The sequence below is a fragment of the Microchirus variegatus genome (assembly GCF_963457635.1).
Source record: "Microchirus variegatus genome assembly, chromosome: 20".
Classification (NCBI taxonomy): Eukaryota; Metazoa; Chordata; class Actinopteri; order Pleuronectiformes; family Soleidae; genus Microchirus; species Microchirus variegatus.
In genome coordinates, this window is record NC_139821.1 from 18,914,143 (window position 1) to 18,935,882 (window position 21,740).

Below are 21,740 nucleotides of genomic sequence, written 5' to 3' on the forward strand. Positions count from 1 at the left end.
GCTCCAATTAAGTTTCCTGGAAGCACAAGCTATGCGACGTTAAATAAAAATATACACAACACGTAACTTACCAAACTGACCGCACAACTTTATCCTTGTCTCTCTGTGTTTGTATGTGTGAGAGTGGTTAGAGGTGGGGGAGTGGGGTTGAATCCCAATACAACAAAATCGGCAAAACTTTTTAGTTTGCAGCCGTGCAGCAGTATGTGAGTACGCTCTCAGTTGCCTGGTAGAATGCCACCATCAGCCCCCTCTCCACACTGTTCTTCCTGAGCACATGGAGGAAGTGAAGTTTCTGTTGTGTTTTTTTTTTTTATTGTCTTGTCTCTGTGGTGTTGTGTGACCAGTAGAGGTCAGAAACATGTTCTCCCGGGTCAATTAGGTCATACACCATGTCTTTTGGTAATCCCTCACAAATCAACAGGGGTGATACACTGGAGTTTTAATTAGAAAAGTATGATCATCTTTAAACAGGAGACTGCATGGAAACCCCCAAACTCGGTCAAATTCTACTAGCACGCCTCGGTTTGGGTTTGATGAAGGGCCCCGTATGTCCCGTTTACCGGCCTTGACACTCTGAAAGGTGAACGCAAGATTGTTGTGTCACTAAAACACTTGAAAAAGTTGAAAAACAAAAGAAAACACTGAGCACCACAGTTAAGCCTGCGTCTTGCAAAATCTGCAATCACTTTTCTGGGATTCTGGGATTTATTGTATGTAGCACTTTTCATCTGTAAATTGATAACACCTGATGTTAAAGGCGCCATATGTAAGAATGTGGCCAAAAACTGTTACTACATTCAAATTAAAAATACTGAGGTCTTTTAGGTTTCGTTTTCTGACGTAACTGGCAACCCGTGGTTGCTCGGCAGCTGAGACTCTACTGACTGCAATGATTGGTCGACGGTGGTAGGTGGCGCCACATGACGCCAAAGCATGATTTCAAAACATAAACATGATTTGCAGTCTGCAAAATATTTCTTTTAATGCAAATATTTTGTCTGTACTGTTGTTGTTGGTGAGTTCAGTTTGTTATATGAACATTATTCCTGAGTCTCTGTGACATAGGAGGATTTTATGGCCAGTTGCTTTAGATTTATTACATAATGCACTTTTAAACAATGAAATGTATTTTTGATTTAATTCTTTTTTACACCAAACTTATCAAAACGTGAATTTGGAACTAACTTCCTGTTGTTGGTGTGTCCCAAATGTATTGTACAGTATGTGTCAGCCTCCCCCCCCCCCCCTACTGTCAGCTAGTGTTTTCTTAAAAGTGCAAGTCATTTCCTTAAGATAAAATTGCTGAGTCATGTATTTCTTCCCCTTGTTCCTGTTTGGTTATGCTTCTCAAATATATGGGAGTTTTTTCCGTGTCACGGCGCTTGTCCCACCTCCAGACTCTGGGTGAAAGGCAACCTGTTGCAGAGCTTTATATTGCGTAACAGAGCCACTCTTGTCCCAGTCCCGGAGAGTCAGCAAAGAAGTAAGTAGACTTTGTTTTCAACTTGCACTGAAGTGAAAAACGCCTGTTTTTGACCATAGATCAGCCTCAGTGATCTACTGCATCGAGACAATGCCTGAATAATACAGTGTATGGGAAGTTAGTTAGCTGTTACTTTTGCTTTCCATCAACTTGATGTTGTTGCATCTCCTGTAAATAGGACAGATTTAATTTGAAACGCAGGCCTTGTCCCCTCTCCTCTGTTTTTCTGCAGCTCTTAACAAACAGCATGGCCGACCTAATGGAGAATGAGGTACTCCGGGCTTTCGTCACCTATGCTGCTATTGTCATTGTGAAGATGATGCTGATGGGGCCCATCACTGTGTTCTTCCGCATTACCAGAGGGGTACGTGACAAAATGAGTAACTTTATCTCACTTCCTATCAGTTTAGCCCAAGCTCACACAATCAAACGCCGCACGTACTGTATAGCCTACGCCCTAACTGGGACACAACTCGGGCTGTAAAAGAAAATGACAAGGCGGGGGTGGGGTGATGTAATAGCAACTATAATCACAAGTATGCAGAGAAAGATATAAACACTGCAGACTTGAAGTAAGTGCATGTTTTTATTGTTTTAGGCTTTTGCTAATGAGGAGGATGTGGCCAGAAAGTCTGCAGAGGAGAAGAAAAAGCTGCTGAGGCCAGATCCAGACGTAGAGCGTGTCCGAAGGTGAGATTATCCGGCTTTTTGTTATTGAAGTTTTCAGAAATTAAACGGGGTGATGAAATGATGACATTAACATAACATTACTCAAGAAATGAAGAATTTGAGGAAAAACTCAAGGAAGGAAGAGCCGTTTTTCTTTCCTTCCACTGGTTTTTAAACATTTTTAATGTTAAGATGTTTCTTTTACTTGACTGAGACTGTAAAGATACTCTGTGGCTCATTTGATCGAGCCAGGAAACCTTATTATTATCATCATTAACATTAGCCAAAGTGACTGCAATACTGTTAGATTCTCCCATATCCAATAATCAAAATTCCGCCTATATCCTTTGTCCAAAAGTCATTGAATGAACAGCTAAATTAATGAAAATAGACAAGTATCTGTTGTTATGTAAATTGTTTTCGTGATTTGGCCTCATGGGACCTCATGTTTACCACATGTCACAGATATAAGATTCCTGGATTTTACTACACACTTTCAGAATTGAAGAAGCCTCTTGAATGCAAAGTGAAATGTCGTCCAGTTGGTACTGATTCAATGACTTTGTATAACACGAGAAGTTGTTGGGATTTGCCATTTCCTGTGATTTGGAACATGTAAACATTAATCTATGTTAATGCTAATTATGTTAGCCAGCTAGTTAGCATTACCCTAACTGAACCTTAGGCCCTAACCCTGAATGTGACTACTATATTGCCCTTGTTTTAAATCCCAAAGGGATGGTGTTTTAAATGAAGACATAGCAAAATGCTGACAGTGCACCAACAAATGTGTTACTGCTAACATGTTGTCAGTATCAGTCATACCTCCCTTTACCATCAACTGTGCCACACATTAAGGCCTATGCATGTTGCACTCATGCACACACCACAGACCTTTAATCCAATACTTAGCATTTCAACTAAATCATGCCATGAAGGCAGTATTTTTAGCAGTATCGCTGTATGAGACATTGTGTATGTTGTGTGTTGTTGTTGTCCAGGTGTCACCTGAACGACCTGGAGAACATTGTCCCCTTCGTGGTGGTCGGCCTTTTCTACGCCCTGACTCAACCTGAGCTTTCGTGTGCTATGCTTCACTTCCGCGTCTTTGCCGGGTCAAGGATCTTCCACACCATCGCCTATGTTGGTGCTCTGCCTCAGCCCTGCAGGGGTCTGGCCTATATACTGGGCATGCTGGTCAACGTGTCCATGTCTTACAAGGTGCTCAGCACTGTCCTCGTCTTGTAGAGACAACACTAGGCACAAGGCTGTGACAGAAACTTTTAAATCGCGAAACCACTAAATTAAGAGGGTGTGAATGGTGGATGATTGTGGAATGTAAGGTGGGTTTTACATGTAACCTCTTTGACCTTCTGAAACTGTGAAATGTCTTCTCAATAAAGCTTTTCTATCAAATTTGTGTCAGGGTATTTAAATGGAGAGCCACACGGTGGTTAGAGCTCTTGCCTTAATAGATAATGGATGGATGGAACACTATTATGTTGCCTGAAAAGTACACCTACAGGCACAACCCTCCATCCATCCATCCATCCATTCATCATCTACTGCTTTATCCTCCACACGAGAGTTGTGGGTCACTGGAGCCAATCCCAGCTGACACAGGGCTAAAGGTGGGGTACACACTGCACAGGTCCCAAGTCAACACACCATTCACTCTAATGGGCAATTTAGAGTGTTTGATTAACCTCTGCATGTTTTTGGAATGTGAGATTGACAGGCAGATCGGTGCGGCGGCCGCAGTAAAGCGGTCGTTGTATCGGTCTCTGGAGACCCAGAGGAAGACCCAGGACACGCTGGAGTGACTACGTCGCCCGGCTGGCCTGGGAACGCCTTGGGGTCCCCCCGGAAGAGCTGGAGGAAGTGTCCTGCAAGAGGGAGGTCTGGGCGTCCCCTCTCAGACTGCTGCCCCCGCGACCCGGCCCCCCGGATAAGCGGTAGAAGATGGATGGATAGATGTTTTTGGAATGTTGGGGGAAACTGGAGAAGCGAGAGATCAGCCTCGCACGCACAGGGATACTGAACCTTTTTTATTTATACAGCACATTTCAACAACAAGGCATTTCAAAGTGCTTCACCACAAAAAGAAAGAAAAATACAACAGCAGCAGCATTAATGATATAAAAGGCATAATAAAGCACATTATTTAAATTTGAGAGGTAAAAGAAAGAGGGGATAAAAAAGGAAATTAAAAGAGAATAAAAGTTGCAGTTACAGCTGAGGTGCAGCAGTGATGATAATGCAATTTTATTCAAACTGGTTCCGGGGGACACAGCAAACCTGACCCAGATGACCTTAGTGACCTGACCTGACCAAGTCAAACATGTATTTTGGGCCTAAACCAGGGGTTCTCAAAGTTTTGATACCTGAGGGCCAATTTAGGAACCCAACATTGGACTGAGGACCACCAAAGGGAAAAAAACCGGAAAAAAACAGAAATAAATCCCATTTGTAATAATTTTAATGACCAGATTGCAGTTCTACAGTTTACACTTATTGGTCTGTATTCAGTAATGTCCTATAAATATTTAACAAGCTTTGTAGCTCCTGGATTAAAACTATCAACTGTAATTCATTGCGGGCCGCCAGAAATGTTTCTGCGGGCCGCCATTGGCTCGCGGGCCACACTTTGAGAACCAATGGCCTAAACCATTAGCTGCAATATTTAATAATATTTTCTTTAATTCTGTTGATGTGTAGAAGTTGCATTGCTGAGCCTGCTTTTTTTGTCCAGTCCCTCCCTCCTTGTCAGATCCCTGGCATCATGTATTGGTTCAAACGTACTTTACATTTCTTCGTCATGCTTATCTTCCTCAGAAAGATTCAACAGCTGTATGAACTACTGGAAAGAGGAGAACTCTAGAAACCCGAGAAAAAAACCCATCCCACATTCCAACCCATTTATGGCCACACTTAGAGCAGGAAAAGTAATCTGCGGGAACAAGTTATCCTCCTTATCAGTATGTTTTCATGTCACCTTACAGTTCTTGCATCTGTCTGTTTGAGATCAAAACAGCGTAAGCTCCTCCCCCGGATTTCACAACCTCAGGATATAGTTCAGTTCACCTGTGTCCATACTTGATCTTTGAAGCCTTGCCGATCACAGTGACTGTGCAAAGAAACAAGGTAAGAGCCACATACTGTATCGCAGTTGCATTGTGTGTGAATTTTGTCAAGTTTTGAACGTTCATCATAAAAACAGCTCTTTCCAATGCAAGGAAAACTAGAGAAGACGCAGAACTCTAGGTGTTCCTTAGCTTAATCGATTCACATAATGTTGAAAGGCTATTATGGGGTTATTGCGCATTAATGATTGAAATCTGGCATACAGAATGAAGCTGTCAGGTCTGCAGAGCAAACAAGGGAGCACAAAACTTACCTGCCAATTTATTATGGATAGAGTACAGCTAATAAAGTAGCAGGAGTGGACCTGTTGTGGTGCTCTGCTGCTTACCTTTCTATCATTTTGAACCAGTCTGGTCATTCTCCTCTGACCTCAGGAATCAATAAGACATTTTTGCTCAGAGAACTGCAACTTGCTGAATGTGTGTGTGTGTGTGTGTTATTGTACTTGCAGCATACTGAGGACCAGTGAGAGTTTTTAACCAATAAAGTGAGGTCATTTTTACGGAGTGAGGACATTTTGGCCGGTCCTCACTTTGTTTTCATTGAAAACACTTCCTTAGGTTGCTATAACATGCTTTACTCATTTAAATTTTTTATTTTTTTTTTAAATTACATTTTGGACTTTTTTGTCAAATTTCCAAATTTATTTTCAAATTCTTTGTCAAAGATTTTTTCAAATGTTAGACGACAAAGTATAGTATGACGTTCATGTCACATTTTGGACCAAAAATAATACAAAAATCTAAAAACAAATCTAAAGTTTTCCTGCCCTTTTTGCTCTGGGGCTCCACCTGCAGACATTTTATGGTACTGCAACTAGTAGTTCCTTGTAGATGTCATTCATGAAGTAGATATTTGTAATTGTGTTGATTTATAAAGTGGAAATGCTGGTCCTCAGTATGCAGCAAGTACAAGAATGTGTGTGTGTGTGTTTATTTTCCCAGGCCATTCTCTGTAAAACCTATAGACGTTCGTGTGTGAAAAATCCCAGTAGATCAGCAGTTTCTGAAATCCTCCATACCTTATCACATTCCAAGAAACCTTTGTCCCCGTTCTGATGTTCAGATTGAACTGCTTGTATTATCATTGTCTACTTGCCTAAATGGACTAAGTTGCCACCAAGCGATTGGTTAATTACATATCTGCATTAACAACTGTTGAACAGTGAACCTGTTCCTTTATTGTTTGCATTGAGAATATATAAACCTGGACGTTGCTCTACAGATTGAAAGTCAGCATTGATGTAGAGTATTTCACAGCCTTTTGTCTTTTACAACTCTGTGTATTTGTTCTCCAATCCTTTCTCACAGGGTCACTATGACATCACTGAACGGTATCATGGAGAGCCAGGTCATTCTGTCGTTTTTCACTTATGCTACTATTGTCGTCCTGAAGATGATGCTCATGTCACACCTGACATCATACTACCGCCTTACTAAGAAGGCAAGTTTGTTTTTTTTCCTGACCAAATCTCAGTGGAAACTTCATCACAAAAACATAGTTAATGAGAGCTATGAAGCTGATCCGTCCTTTCTTCTTCTCACCTCAGGTGTTTGCAAACCTAGAGGACACCAAACTTTTGTCGTCAGCAGTAAACAAGAAATTGGTCGGCACAGATCCCGATGTTGAGCGTGTCCGCAGGTACACACAATACCTATGTTAGACTCTGAAATTCACTGTGTTACTACCATAGATTGCATATAAAAAAATTAAAGTGGTACACAAGTCTATAAGGGAAATGACTTCTCACTTGAGTATTTTCCAGTTATATGGTGTTTACTTCTCGCATCATTCGAACTCATGGAGAAATAACGGAAGCACAGCTACATGGTGCTAGTAAAGTGAGACAGCTGTACTAACCCTGAAAAACATCAAGAGGTGCCCATGAAAATGTTAAAAGCAAATCTGGACACTCAGTAGGGATACATAATCTCATTTTTTGGTACTCAATAATTACTAGCTGCATGTTCAATCAAAGCTGCTGCTGTTCCCACATAATGTAGCTCCATGTTTCCTGGATATGTCTGGACAAGTAAGGATAGATAAACAACAGATAACAGGAGGCAATAGAAGTTCTGCACTGGAGTATGAGCATAAAAGTACCCATAATATTACTAGGTAATGGTGGGATCTGATACCTGCTCCCCTGACTGATCTGAGTTGAGGATTTTTTTGAAGTACGGTTGAATAAGGTACCTATTTTTAGTTACATTTGAAAAAATTCAGAATTCACTGCCATTTTGGGGAGGCCTTCTTTTACATGGTGCTAATGTTCTGATTAATGTTCTGGTTCTCTTGTCTCCTTCCCCGTGACCATGATAAGACAGTGTGTGCGGTAACATTTTTAATGTGAAGGCTCTTGACTCTTTTGTGTTGTTGTCCAGGTGTCACCTGAACGACCTGGAGAACATTGTCCCCTTCGTGGTGGTCGGCCTTTTCTACGCCCTGACTCAACCTGAGCTTTCCTGTGCTCTGCTTCACTTCCGTGTCTTTGCCGGGTCAAGGATCTTCCACACCATCGCCTATGTTGGTGCTCTGCCTCAGCCCTGCAGGGGTCTGGCCTATATACTGGGCATGCTGGTCAACGTGTCCATGTCTTACAAGGTGCTCAGCGCTGTCCTTGTCTTATAGAGACAACACTAGACCACAAAATTACATTAAGACGTGGAGAAGTTACTTGGTACCCTTTTTCACAAAAACAAGAACTATATCTGAAATAGCGTAAACTGACGTAAGTAATTGGCCTCATTGTGGTTAATGCCACATTTAAAGGGATAGTTCGGAAATTTTGGACATAAGACCTATTTTCCAACTCAGCTGGTGTGATGGAGACGTCTGGAAACGTTTTCAAGAAATTTCATTCAGTTCTTCTAGTTGCCGAGTTCGCCGGTGCTATGGCTAGCGCAAGTCAATGGAACAATGTAGCATGGCATTAGAAACACTCATACTGACTCCACAGTGCACCCGAGGAAAATCAATTGTAACGGCAGACTATCGATGTACATATCTGTGTTAGAATAATATTTAAAACAAAACTAACCTAGCATCGCATGAATTTTTGAGGGACTACTTTCTCAGCAGCAGCCGAATCGGTCTGCCGCTGCCGGAAGTATGACGTGCTGCTGCTGCTGAGACATAAATCATTCAAATTGCAAGGTTGGTTTTATTTCAAACATTCTATCAAAACAGATATGTACATCGATAGTCTGCCGTTACTATTGATTTGCCTCGGGTGCACTTAGGAGTCGGTATGAGTGTTTCTAATGCCATGCTAGCTGGTACCATTGACTTGTGCTAGCCATAGCATCAGCGAACTCGGCAACTAGAAGAACTGAATGAAATTTCTTGAAAACGTCTCCAGACGTCTCCATCACACCGGCTGAGTTGGAAAATAGGTCTTATGTCCAAAATTCTGAACTATCACTTTAACACTTTGCTTCTGATTAAAATAATAACAAAACAAAAAAAAAACAGAAAGGGCATGGACAATAATGATGGTTCAAACTGTCTCACGTCTGAATTTTGCCTTCCCCACACAAGCATTTGTCAGATCTTTCCAAAGATATTCAATAGGATTAAGATTAGGACTCATAATGGATCACTTCAGATTTAGACCAATGTTTTAGACCAATTTTGTGTTTTGAGCCATCGAACCACAAACTAAGACTGTGTTTGAATTTTTTTTTTCAGACAAACATTTTATTTTTCCATCCAGATGCCTTGATATAGTTCTGAAAGTGTTTTGTGCCCTGCACAGATTCAATGCCAGAGAGTGTCCTCTGTGTTTCACATTAGGTTTGGTGTTCTTTTCTTTGAGAGCTCATATTCCTGTCCAAGTCCATGAAGTTTGTTTACTTTCACTTCAGCTACAACCTGCTGTTGTCTATCCACACTTAAAAAAACAACTTGTCCGACATGTTCGATCTTGCCATCGCTCCACATTTAATAGCAGTCTTGAAGCAATGCAGCAGATGGGAATAATTATACAGTATGACACACAGGGCATGAATTAAACTGTAGTGAACCTGTAACCTGTTAAACCTCCACAATTTTGTGCTGAAATAAAAAAACAAACAAACAATGCAAAACTTGCGTCCACATTTTTTTTAATGTTGCCCTATGTTTCATGTGAGTTTATTATATGTATGTTCTTTAAATTCATTTGCATCCTCAATGCCAAAAACAGCAGAAATTCCTGGGGAAGACTTTTTGTTTGTTACAAACATTCCAAAATGCCACCTAACACTCACTATTTAAAGGGGTATTAACTGTTTTACATATACATTTTTGTGCATTTGACTGTTTCATTAAATGCCGAGCTTATAAATATTTAAAAGGTAACTCCTAATTATGCAGACATTATTTATAATGTAATACAATGTGGCTTCCCCATGCACGCCTGATTGTGCTTCTCCTGGCCCATAATGGTGGCTTGTGTGCCTCTGGTCTCATTGTCATACATAATAAAAACAGTAAATGAAAGCATTTTTAAGGATAAACAATTTGAAAACACACAGCAAAAAAAAATATTAGCTCTGCTGGAATAATAATTAGGAATAAATAACTGGTTTATTATTGTCTGATTTCTCAGAGGTCCAATGTGAAAGATTTAGATACAATTTCTATTTGGCAGAAATGGAAAATAAAATAATAATACTGAAATTATGATATAATACGCATTAGAATTGTTCTTTTCGTAAGTAAATAATGAGTCTTTAATATTAACATCAGGAGCGTGTCTTCTTGTCTTCTTAATTTACGAGATAAAAAGTCTTAATATTCTAAACATTTTGTGGAGTAGACTTTAGAATAGGTTTCACAAACAAGGAGATATTTAATCTTTTGGCACATCAGCATCACATGGAACGCTGGAACTGGTCCACTGCAGGGCTATGGGTGGTAATCTGACTGATAATTAAAGAGATATTTCACCGCCTGGAAGTTGAATGTCTATTAAAAATTGGTCATCTATGGAGTAGAAATGTGAAATAATATTTGAAGAAAGTGCCTTCTTGGCCGAGAAAGGCAGAAAAATGTATTTATCGCTCTTGTACACAAACGACAACAACTCCCAGAATGCTCTGGGCGCCGCGCTTACTTCCGGCTGGAACACAGGTTTTTTTCCTCTATGGTGCTAAATTGTACCGGGACGTGCAAAACTCGTAATTTGACGCCCTGATAGGGTCAGCTTGGAAAAGGGAGAACAGATCTTTTACAGCTCAGTGAAAAACTAAGGGAGGGAAGCACATTTTTTTTTTTTAAATATTACTGCTTTTCTAGCAACACAAAGCCACATGCAAGTCAGTGAAGTATTCCTTGAAGATTTTGGATACAGAAGGAGTCGAGGTCCGGCGAGCACGGCATCTCTGAAGCGGTCAGTGCCCACGTCTTTATTCTCGTAAAAATTTACAACTTTATTTTCGTAAATGAAGACTTTATTCTCGAAGTCTGTGAAATTATAATACTCCGTCGTACTTCTTGCCATGTTTTTAAAGGCCAGACTAAACACCTTTTGAGTTTTGGTGACAACTGTATAGATTCCATAGGTTCTGCAAGAAGGGAAGAATGAGGTGAGAGATATTAATTTGCAACTTCACCAATGATTGTTGTTAAATGTTGCACACTGTACCTTTAACTACACAGTGCTGTCAGTAATAACAATGGGAATCTATTGTTGGTCACATTTAATGGTGTAATTCTCATGGGTATTGTATTGGTATTGGCACCAAATGAACGAATCATCATGTGGAACAGGTTCAGCTGCTGTGTTTCAGGTAATTTGTGGCAAAAATATACAATTTATATTCTACTTAACTGTGCTTTCACACATTATTATTGTTACTACACTTAAAGGTGCATTATGTAATAAATCTAAAGCAACTGGCCATAAAATCCTCCTAATATGTCACAGAGACTCAGGAATAATGTTCATATAACAAACTGAACTCACCAACAACAACAGTACGGACAAAATTTGCATTCAAACTTTTTTTTGCAGACTGCAAATCATGTTTATGTTTTGAAATCATGTTTTGGCATGTGGCGCCACCTACCGCCGTCTACCAAGCAATGCAGTCAGTAGAGTCTCAGCTACCGAGCAACCATGGGTTGCCAGTTATGTCAGAAAACTAAACCTAAAAGACCTCGGTATTTTGAATTTGAATGTAGTAACTGTTTTTGGCCACATTCTTACATATGGCACCTTTAAGCAACACACATTTTTCTCATCACAGTTATTTATTTATTTATTGACAAAAAATCTAAAGTACATAGTAGTATAAAATAATGTAGCACGAGCATGTATTTTATCTTTTTCTGAGATTGTTGGTCAGAACCACACACACACACACACACACACACACACACACACACACACACACACACACACACACACACACACACACACACACACACACACACACACACACACACACACACACACACACACACACACACACACACACTGCACATTGTTGTAACAATGACACAATCTATTTCATGAAACTACATTTATTCTAGGTTTAGAGTTGTTAGGAGTTGGAATAACAAAAAAACAACCTGAAAATTAAATGACAAATTTGGAAGTAATTTTATAGCTATGTTTTCAGTTTTTTTTTAAAACAAACAAAAAAACAAATCAATTGTTAATCTTGCCAAATAAAGGGAAACTGAAGCGACATTGGCGTAGGTTTCTCCAGTTTTCTCATGTTTCCATGTTGTGTTTAATTCATTTTAACCAGAACTTCAAAAAAGGATTCCTCCATGTCCTGCCATACTGAGAATTACTGCGAATATTTTCTATGTTGCTCATAACGTCACGTCTCCATCAAGACTAATCTCCACATTTGATTTAGACGTTATTATTGTGGCAGAAAATTAACTGAATGGAGAAATCAATGTGTGAGTCTTATTTTATCTGTATTTTCCTTTGATATTCTGACACATATGTGGTTCATTATTCATTTCCTTTACAGACTGAAGCGGAGATAAAGATGAATCATATTGTGATTACCTCAGCAGCTCGTGTCAGAGTGAATAATGTAATGTGCAATAATGTTCTGCCCGATTGATAAAACAAACACAAAGAGTGACGCCATGTGAGATTGGGAGATATTAAAGGAGCTGTTCTTGGATTTTACACTTCTGTAGTGAATATACTGTATGTTAATTATTGCTCATCGTTTTATTCAGAGGCATTCTTTCTTCTTCTACAAATAATTTGTGTTTCTGCTCTGTTCTTGGGAGGTGAGTGCAGAGAGAAGATGGCCGTGACCTCCACTAGAGGGAGACATTTGAAAAGTCAACAGAGTCTCATTTATAGACCAGGTGCAGCTTATAAAAGCACTTCAGCTGCCGATATTAACTCAATTAGCTTTTACCTAAAACATTCCCCTGCACATGTGAGCTTTCAAAAAGCCAGGTGTGACATATTTATGTGGGTAGAATTCAAATTATGAAGCAGTGACAGCTTTGGCATCATTTAAGCCAATTTGCAACCCCCCCCCCCCGACCCCCCCCTCGTCTGGTAGAGTCAATGTCATGTGCAGATTTCCCTCCCGTGTTTGCTGTTTAAAGTGTAGTGACATGTTTGGATGTGTCGTCTGCTGATATGATGAATGCCTCACGCTGCACATGAAGGTGACTGACTTCCAGTGCGCGGCGGCAGTGAAACCCATGGGTGGGCACTGTAAATAGTGGAGTGAAAATTACCATGAAGGCTGCTTTTGGGCGGCTCGTCTGCATTGTGCCCGCACTGTGTCCCTGCATGAGGAGGGAGAGTTTTATAGGAGCTCATTTGTTCGGGACCCTCGGCCCTCCAGGGTCTGTCATTCCTCAGACAAGCCAGGCATTTCACTGCTTGGTTGGGGTGTGTGGTGTGGTGGTGGTGGTGGTGGTGAGGGGGTTCAGTGGCAGCAACACCCACCACCATCTTCCATAACTAACAACATCAGACACACACGGGAGCATTACTCATGCTGCATGCGGCGTATGCTGGATTCTGTCTGCAGCCTCACTCTGACAAACATCCTCATGTGCGTCTATTTTGCATTAGCACAATATGTTTTAGCAATTCTGCTTGACATGTATTATTTTTAATGTGGAGCATTGTACACATGTATTGGGCCACCAGTAGATTTGCTTGTTGTGGCAATGCTATAACAACCATATATAATGTATCATTGCTTAATGGAATACAAGCAGAACATACAGGATAAATGCATGCAGCATGAAAGTAGCATTCATTCATTTATTTATAATTTTTTTTTAAAGTGACATCTAGTGTGACCTCCATCTTAATGGCACTTTTCTCTCATAGTTTAGCACTACTGGGCTCGACTTGACTTGACTCTACTCGGTTTTTGCTTTTTCATTAGGGATACGTGGTAGGGCTCTGGCGAGCCGATACTACAGTGTGGCGTCAACAGACCGGCCACTGATTGGCAGTGAGTGTCGTCACTGGAAGTCTCATGAGAATCAAACCGAACCAAACGCCAAATTGTAGATCAGTTAAGAAGACTAAAAAATCCTGAAAAACGTACATTAATCTCCAAGATTTAGCAAGAACAGTTCTAAAATCTCAATATTTAACAGATGGAGTCTGCGCTCCAGTCATTCAGAAAGTACTGAACAATTCGGTGAACAGAGCTTTTTAATAAAAATAATGATTCAGTACACTATTAAAAAAAATGTTGCTTTGCCCATCACTAGTTAATGTTTGTGTCATGTATATAACGATGTCATGACAGCTGTATTATGATGACCCCACCCACGTTGAGGAGTAATGATGTGATGGAAAGCCAAGCCGAGTAGGGTCGAGTAGAGCTAGAACTGTATCATGGAAAATGGCTGAGTTCCATTTAGCGTCTTCAGTTTGAGGAGTCATTGCTCGATCACTGTCCTACTGTCCTGACAAACACACATCCCGCATTAACGCTTCACAGTGGGAGGATCTGACGCTTGGTGGTAGAGGGAGCTATTGGAGGTTATCAGGACAGGGTCGTGGCTAACTATATAGCAAGAGTTGCTAATGTTGTTATGCATTTATGCTCAAGCTGACGCTTGGAACGTTGAACATATCACAACTTCTGTAAAAGGAACACACGCATCTGTTCTTAAAGTCTTGAAATGCATCGTATGTTGTATAAATGGTCAGATTCTGATTCAGTGCATGATAAAAGTGGGCTTACTCGTTTACAGCAGAGAAGGGCGGCACACAGGGAAATGGGCTCACATTCATCTACTTTCCTCTCTGAACATCACATTTCCTTCTGAAGTGCAGCTAAAAGCTGCCACTGAACATACAGCATATAATGGATGCTCATTTGTCGGAGACGGGTTTGCTCTTTGTCTAACAATGGGTCGGCCCTGGGTCTGAGTCTGCAAACAATTACGCTCATGCACAAAGAATCTGCACAGTCAGAAAATCTAATTTCAGACACTCACTTTACTAGGCCACTTTATTAGGTACAGAGGCCACCTAATAAAATGGCAGGAGTAGCACCCAGTGTGGCCGTCAGTAGTTCATCTGTTTCAAGGTTTGATGCATTGGTCTCTTGCATACTCCTTTTTGTAATTAGTGGTCATTTAAGTTTCTTTTTATTATGATGAACTGGTTTCTCTGAAAGACCCAGTCAATAGCTGGTACCTAAAATGTTCATACCAACAGCCATGACACATTCAAATTCAATTCAATCAACCTCTCCTCCCCAGTCTGTTGATCAGCATGAACCTCATCTTAGATATGATCAGATACTGGCATTAACAAGCAGTTGAACACAGGTGTCTAATCTGCAAAATGATGCATGTAAATTATGTTGTTTTCCTGTACTGCAGTGCTCATTAATGGATGGTTAAGGATGTTATTGTTATATATGGAGCCTTTGGTTAAGGTTATTTAAGGTTAAATTTCAACAAAGAATCAGGAAGTACACCTTGATCTACCTGGGTGAATTCCCTAAGAACGTTATTCCATAGCGACTACAACTTTCTGAGGGACCCTTTAAATTTGGTTTACTTGTCCCAGTGCAATTTGCTCATCTCATTTTGGTTCAGTTCCATTTAGGGTCCCCCTGGATCCCATTTGACAGGGGCCAAGAAAGTTTCTTGCGACACCCTTGCACAGACCAGGAATGTGGTTTGCTCAAACCTTGTCCCTGCATTCTTAGTACAAATATGTCACACTTCCTGGAATAAAATAGTTAGCTGTGCTGGACATACTCTAATCCATAGATATTGTAAAATGTAGGACTCATCTGCTACCCTTTCATTTCCAAGTGTGTCAGCGACCTATAATAGCCTTCACACACTTCTGTGATGTTTCCTCTTTGTTCTTTTCTTTCTTTTACGCAGTTCTACTTAATTCTCACTTCTGTTTCATATCGTGAAACAGACACTCTCGCTGGTTTGTCTGTTCGTGCTGCTGGACAAACAAGGAGGTACAATAATGGCGGCCTCCATAAACCAAGGCCCTTCTCATACGTTCATATAAGTTCATCATAAAGCTACAAAATTTAGAGTGGTGATTCAAGTTTTTGGTGTAGACCTCAGAGGATATCTGGCTCTGGGTATTAAAATGAGCACTCGTAAGTTTGGGAATCGCTGGACTGTCACATAGATGTTGGTGGACAAGCATACAGCTTAAAAAAAAATAGCGGCCTGTGCTTATCATGAGCTAAATATTATACAGCTGAAATTCATGTATAAAGACGCTTATTAGATACAGTAGTGTCTCCAGTCGAGGACGCTCCCTCTGTGCATCTGCTCGCTTTGCTTTCATTAGCTGTCAGCCAAATAGCTCAGGTGAGCCTCCGTGTCTTATTGTTCAGCTGGTTCAACGGCACAGCCGCTTAATTAGACACAACTTCAAAGTCACGCACCACATCGACGTCGAGGTGAGCCAGATATTTATATCGCACAACGCTGTCCAGGGTCCTGAAATATTAATGGCTGGGAAAATCAGACTCAAGGCTGGCGAAGACAATTATGAATCAATCGAGGACTAGCAGGTGGACATTTTGAGGCCACATTCTCTGTACTCTATTTCTTTTCACTGCGTCTAGACAACGCTGCTGCTGCTTTAGGAGATACAGTGCACTATCCTCCTGAGCATTTGTAGCAATAAAGACCTCAGCTTACTTTCATCCTAGATTCTGCCAGCTCTCTCTGCTGTGGCAAAGCCTCAGACAACAACAAGCATTAAACATGGCTTATTTCATAACTCTGCGTGTTGTACACTACACAAAAAAGTTGTGAGTATGAACCTGATTGAAATAGTGGAACCGAAACTGGGATCCTTAAAAGTACATTAAAGATCTAACATTTAGAGGGTTTATTGGCATACATTTAAAATATAAGTAAGTGTGTACTCACGTTAAAATATATATATTTTTGTCTATTATAGCTTAGAAAAAAGCCTTTTCTATGTACTTTAGGCAAAGCTCCTGCATTATTGAGGTGGCCATCTTGGGCTGACATGTTTCTATAACAATTTTGCATGGACAATCTAACTGGAGGGGGTGTGAAGATCGGCTCCCTTATCCGCGTACACAGTGTTTTAAAGGTTCAATATATGTTTGAACACTGGGGTCAGACCAAAATAAAAACGATCGTGTAAGCTGTAATAATATGTATGCATGAAGTTACGAGTGCAGGAGAAAAGCTGGTCCAGTAGTTTAGAACGACTTTCTGCCACAACTGAGCAGCTCATTACTTGGAACTTGTGACTTTGTATTCATGACCTTCACATCATGTACAGGTCATGCTGAGCTCTTAGCTTTTGGGAAAAATGGATTTAAAAGGTCATGACAGGAGAGTGTTCAAATATAACCTGATGAACCCAGATGAGTCTGCCAGTGATTTGATTTCACTCTGCAGACACGTCTGGCAAGGGCACCATTTGGGCCAACTACACAATGTCCTATAAAACAGGGCCAATCACAAATGGGTTTTCTTCCACTGGTTAGATAGAGGCGGGGCTTAACATAATGATGACAGAAAGACGACGTCCTAATGTTTGTGTATACAACCAACAATTGGCTGTTGCTTCCATTTTAAACTATTTGCTCCCTCGGTATAAGTTTGCTTTGCTCTGCGTACTTCATCTGGATCACTGGTCTGATTGATTGAATTTTTTTTAATTGTTATTATTATTGTCATTATTTTCAAAGTCCGTTCCTCACTAACTCTGAATACACATACAGACAAAAGGGGTGGGATGTTGATCAGTAGTGTCTTGATATGGGCACCATCCAGTGTTGGGGTAGATACTGGATTTGAAACTTCACTTCTGATTGCTTTACTTTCCCGTTTCTTAATTTACTGTGTAGATATATGGACAGACATCCCTTAGCCTGCCCACATAGTGTTTATTGTATAAGTATACAGTCGTGATGAAATACAGGGGATCCGAGTAGATCTTAGTAAAACGTATTGACAGATTCTCAAGAGCGCACTTTTCATTGTTTTCACTCCGTGGTCTCGATCTTTGTGTAGAAGACCTTTAGCGCTGTAATCAAGGGAATAACAGATGCATCAGATGAGCTGATCTCTTTAGTTAACTGCTCAAAGAGAGAGAGAGTTCTGTCGCAGGGAGTTCATAATCTGCGCTGTTGCGCAAAGAGACTTTCCAGCGTTTAATAGGTGCTGTTCCACCGTGTACTCACATCTTGTTGGAATCGTTTTATTGGTGTTCCAAACTGATCTTGGAAAGACTCTAAGCGGGTATAGACAGGCGCATTCTGGCCAGTCTGCAGCGTTCTGTCACTGACAGTGTGTTTGACCATCACAACTAAATCCCTAACCCTTAACCTAAACTTCTATCCCCTAAAACCAGGTCTTAACCCCAAAAAGCCCTTTCAAGCTGTGAAGACCGGACAAAATGTCCTCACTCTTCATGATTGATACGTTGATTTGGTCCTCACAAAGATACACATTCAAGAACACACACGCCCACTCAGGCCTGACCCTTCCTGTCAGCTGACTCCTTGTCATATGTTTCAATCTGTGGCTGAGTGTGGCTGGGGTCAGCAGATTGCTTATGCTGATCCCAGTGATTGGAGTGCAGGTGATTACCATAAGCAATTTAAATGTTATTGATTTAACTCTCCTGCATGCTGTAATTGAACACTGTGGCCAAGCACCAGACTTTAACCCACACCCCTCACCCACCCGCTGCACACCCACGATGCTGTTCTTGCACTCCGAGTCTTTCTTACCACTCTTCCCCGGCGTTTCTCAGCTCCCTCTTTCATCGTCTTCTTCTCTTCCTCTGCTCACATTAGTCTGCATGCTCAACATGTCGGCCTCTGTATCCTGGAGCAAGGGAAGCTGAGAAGGCACCGATAGCAGATCGATATTCAGTCTGTCATGTCAACAATGGAAATGTTCAATTGACACACAGCAGCCGATAATTTACAGCTTCACCATCACTGCATCACTTCACTGTATGTGTGTGTGCGTATGTGTACGTGTAGAAGTGGAACATAAAACTTTTTTCTCCCCATATTAATGAGAATCATTTTCTGATAATTCTGTTCTCCAATAGACCGTCATTACTAATCACCAACTTTAACACAAAGGCGCTTCTTTTTTTTTTTTTACTTAATTACAATTTTTGCTGTTTTCAGATAACAAGGACAGCGTGATTGTATATTACAGAGTGGAACTGACAAAAAAAATAAAAAGAAACCCTCACCGGCAATTCTTTCATTAAACTATTCCCAAATCTGTTTCATATCTTCTTCATTATACAGAGCCATAATGGAGGAGCAGATTCAGCACTCGATCAATTAATAAATGGAGGGAAAAACTCCACCTGGGAGACACACTCATGCTTTCTCCATTTTTCATTATATGCGCTGCCATTGCTCATGAGGGATCACAATTTCTTGTTTTAATATTTTAGTGTTCTAACTTCAGCTTCAGAATTCTCTCCAGGTAGCACACTTGATCATCTTGACATTTCAAAGTACTGAAACCTTTGGAATAAAGTGTTTTTTATTAAATTCTATTAACATAATTTATGCTTGTCAGGTGCCCCACCTCAGTGGCACCTGGGCTGAGGCGGTGGAGGGACTCAGCTTCCATATTTCATCCCGTGGTTGCCTCAGATGGAAGAGTGGGCTGCAAAAACACACGTGAGGCGGCGGTGATGATTAGTGAGGGAGACAAACTGGCCAGTGTTCTGCGTCATTTATCACTTCCTGCTTCAGTATGGCAGAAGCCACAGGAGGTTTCTGGAGAGAAGCTCTTGGGGTCTGAGATCACTGTGGGAGAACCTGGATTACTTTGCTTTTCAAGCAGCTTTACATACGTTATGTTGTATCCAATGGTGGATAGTGTGAAGTGGTTGAGTTACATTTGGTGATTCCGTGCATTTTAGCTACTTCCCGTTTTATTTTGTACTAACCATCTCTTTCTATTTACAGGTCACGTCACATCCTGGCAGTCTGCTTCTCCTGTGCCGATAGTCTGCCATCACCTGTGTCTTGTTAACCCTCTAAACCAGGGGTGTCAAACTCATTTTCACTGAGGGCCACATCAGCATCATGGTTACCCTCAAAGGGCCAGATGTAACTGTCATACAGAATAAATGGAACTAAATGGAACCAAATATAATGCAAAATAAAGGTAACTGCTCCGTAACATATTGCTAAATAACTTTCTGTATTTATTACTTATTCAAGTTACAAATATTATGCATTATAGATGTAACCCGGTCCGTGATGGTGTTTCTTAACAAACTAACAGTTTTAAAAGTCTGTATCTGGTCGGGGCAGACCTGCTCACACACCTTCAGCATGCACTGCTTCAAAAACGCACCCTCAGAAAAAGACTTTAAAGCACAGTCTTGTTGTTTCAACTAAATCCTGTGTTGTAAGGTGATACCTTTTTGATAAATAAGTAATGAGACAACCAATGTTTGTGTTTACTTCTTAAAAGTTATTGGAGGCTCACTGTGATCACTATCACAGTTATCATGGTATATAGCTGTCAAGTTCTCTGCTTGTTCACCATCCAAAGGAAAGGATTTTCCCTTTTTGGCTTTGTCAGTTGATTGGTCTGTCGGTAAATTGGGTTGTAAACCTTTAAAGACAAAAACAAAAAGTTACAATTTGATTGATGAATTTGAATTAAACATTTAATGCACTTTAAACTCAACCATTCTAATTAAACATTTTCATGCATTTTAAATGAATTTAAACATTTGAATTAAACATGATAATGCATTTTAAATTGTTTTTAACAAAAGTTGGAATTTGAATTAAACATTTCTTAATGCATTATAAATAAAGATTTTTAAATTAATTAACCACTTAAGCCTATTAAATAGAATAAAGAAAATCTAATTTAATTAATTTTCCAATTTTTTTAGTAAAGTTTTATCATTTAACTTTGCACTATTCTTTTGTATCTTATCCCTTTAATTTCTCAAACTCAAAATGAAATATTGTTCAGAAAACTAATTTAACACAAAATCAATGAATCTACACAGCAGGTAAACATAAACTTGAACATTTCAAGCAGCATTTCAAACACCATGAAAGTAAATAAAATATTTCACCGACCATTGGCGTCTTTGGACTGAACCTATAAGTGAACTTTGGAGTGTCTTCTACTGAAGTTGTGTTTGCCTGAATGAGTGAGTCCCTCCATGTCCTCTAAATCAGTGACATAGGCCGTTTCTCAATACCCAAGTATGCCAGTGTGTACTTGCTTACTTGGAAAGTACATACTTGAGAAGTACGACTGAAGTACATACTTGCCAAGTACGGGAGTACACGAGCACGATTCTTCAATTGGAACAGCAGTGTACTTCCTTGTTCTACTGTTTGAATGGCGGGTGGCGCGAAGCATTTAAGCCTCATTACCGCCACCTACAGTGTTGATGAATGAACATATAAAATACATATATATATACATATATTGTTGTTATTTTCACATTTTAAATATGTTATACACTATAAAATAGTGTCCATTATATGTAAATACATATACAATGACAGAGCGACTTTAATATAAATCTAAAATTCAAAGTTACAATAAAATAAACATTAATATTATACAAAAGTTCACACTTTTCAGGTCAAAACGTCATTAAAAACAACATGTCAACAACAAATCTATCGATCACACCAAGTATGTAATGACGGAGCCGTCTGAACCAGCTGATCATTTCATCAGGACAGGCCTAGGTAACGCTGCTCTGTGCCTGGCACTGTGAGCACCGAGCGTCCGCCGAGGCGGAGCTGATAACCTCCGACAGCGCCGCTGTCAAACTATAAATACGTCATATCTTATTACACAAACCATGTTTGGATTCTAAATTACTAATTTCTCGCCTCAAATTATTTCAAAACTGTGTTCCGGGAAACAGAAAAATATTTATTTCAGGTTATATTTGTATTTTATCCTGCTAGGTTCCGCCGAAATGCATTCTGGG

The 21,740-nt window shown here is 40.2% G+C and overlaps 2 protein-coding genes across 2 annotated transcripts; both read left to right on the forward strand.

Annotated features, from left to right (window-relative positions):
• Window positions 1-1,724: 1,724 nt before the first annotated feature.
• Window positions 1,725-3,442, forward strand: mgst1.2 (microsomal glutathione S-transferase 1.2). Its single transcript, XM_083906562.1, has 3 exons — window positions 1,725-1,850; window positions 2,085-2,176; window positions 3,157-3,442. The coding sequence occupies exons 1-3, from the start codon at window positions 1,734-1,736 to the stop codon at window positions 3,401-3,403; spliced, it is 456 nt and encodes a 151-aa protein (XP_083762688.1). The 5' UTR covers window positions 1,725-1,733; the 3' UTR covers window positions 3,404-3,442.
• Window positions 3,443-6,637: 3,195 nt separating this feature from the next.
• On the forward strand, window positions 6,638-7,930 carry LOC310941399 (microsomal glutathione S-transferase 1-like; the record flags this gene model as incomplete). The annotated part of the gene is made up of 3 exons (XM_083906563.1): window positions 6,638-6,742; window positions 6,849-6,940; window positions 7,684-7,930. 3 exons carry the CDS (start codon window positions 6,638-6,640, stop codon window positions 7,928-7,930), a joined length of 444 nt encoding a protein of 147 aa, XP_083762689.1.
• Window positions 7,931-21,740: the final 13,810 nt, after the last annotated feature.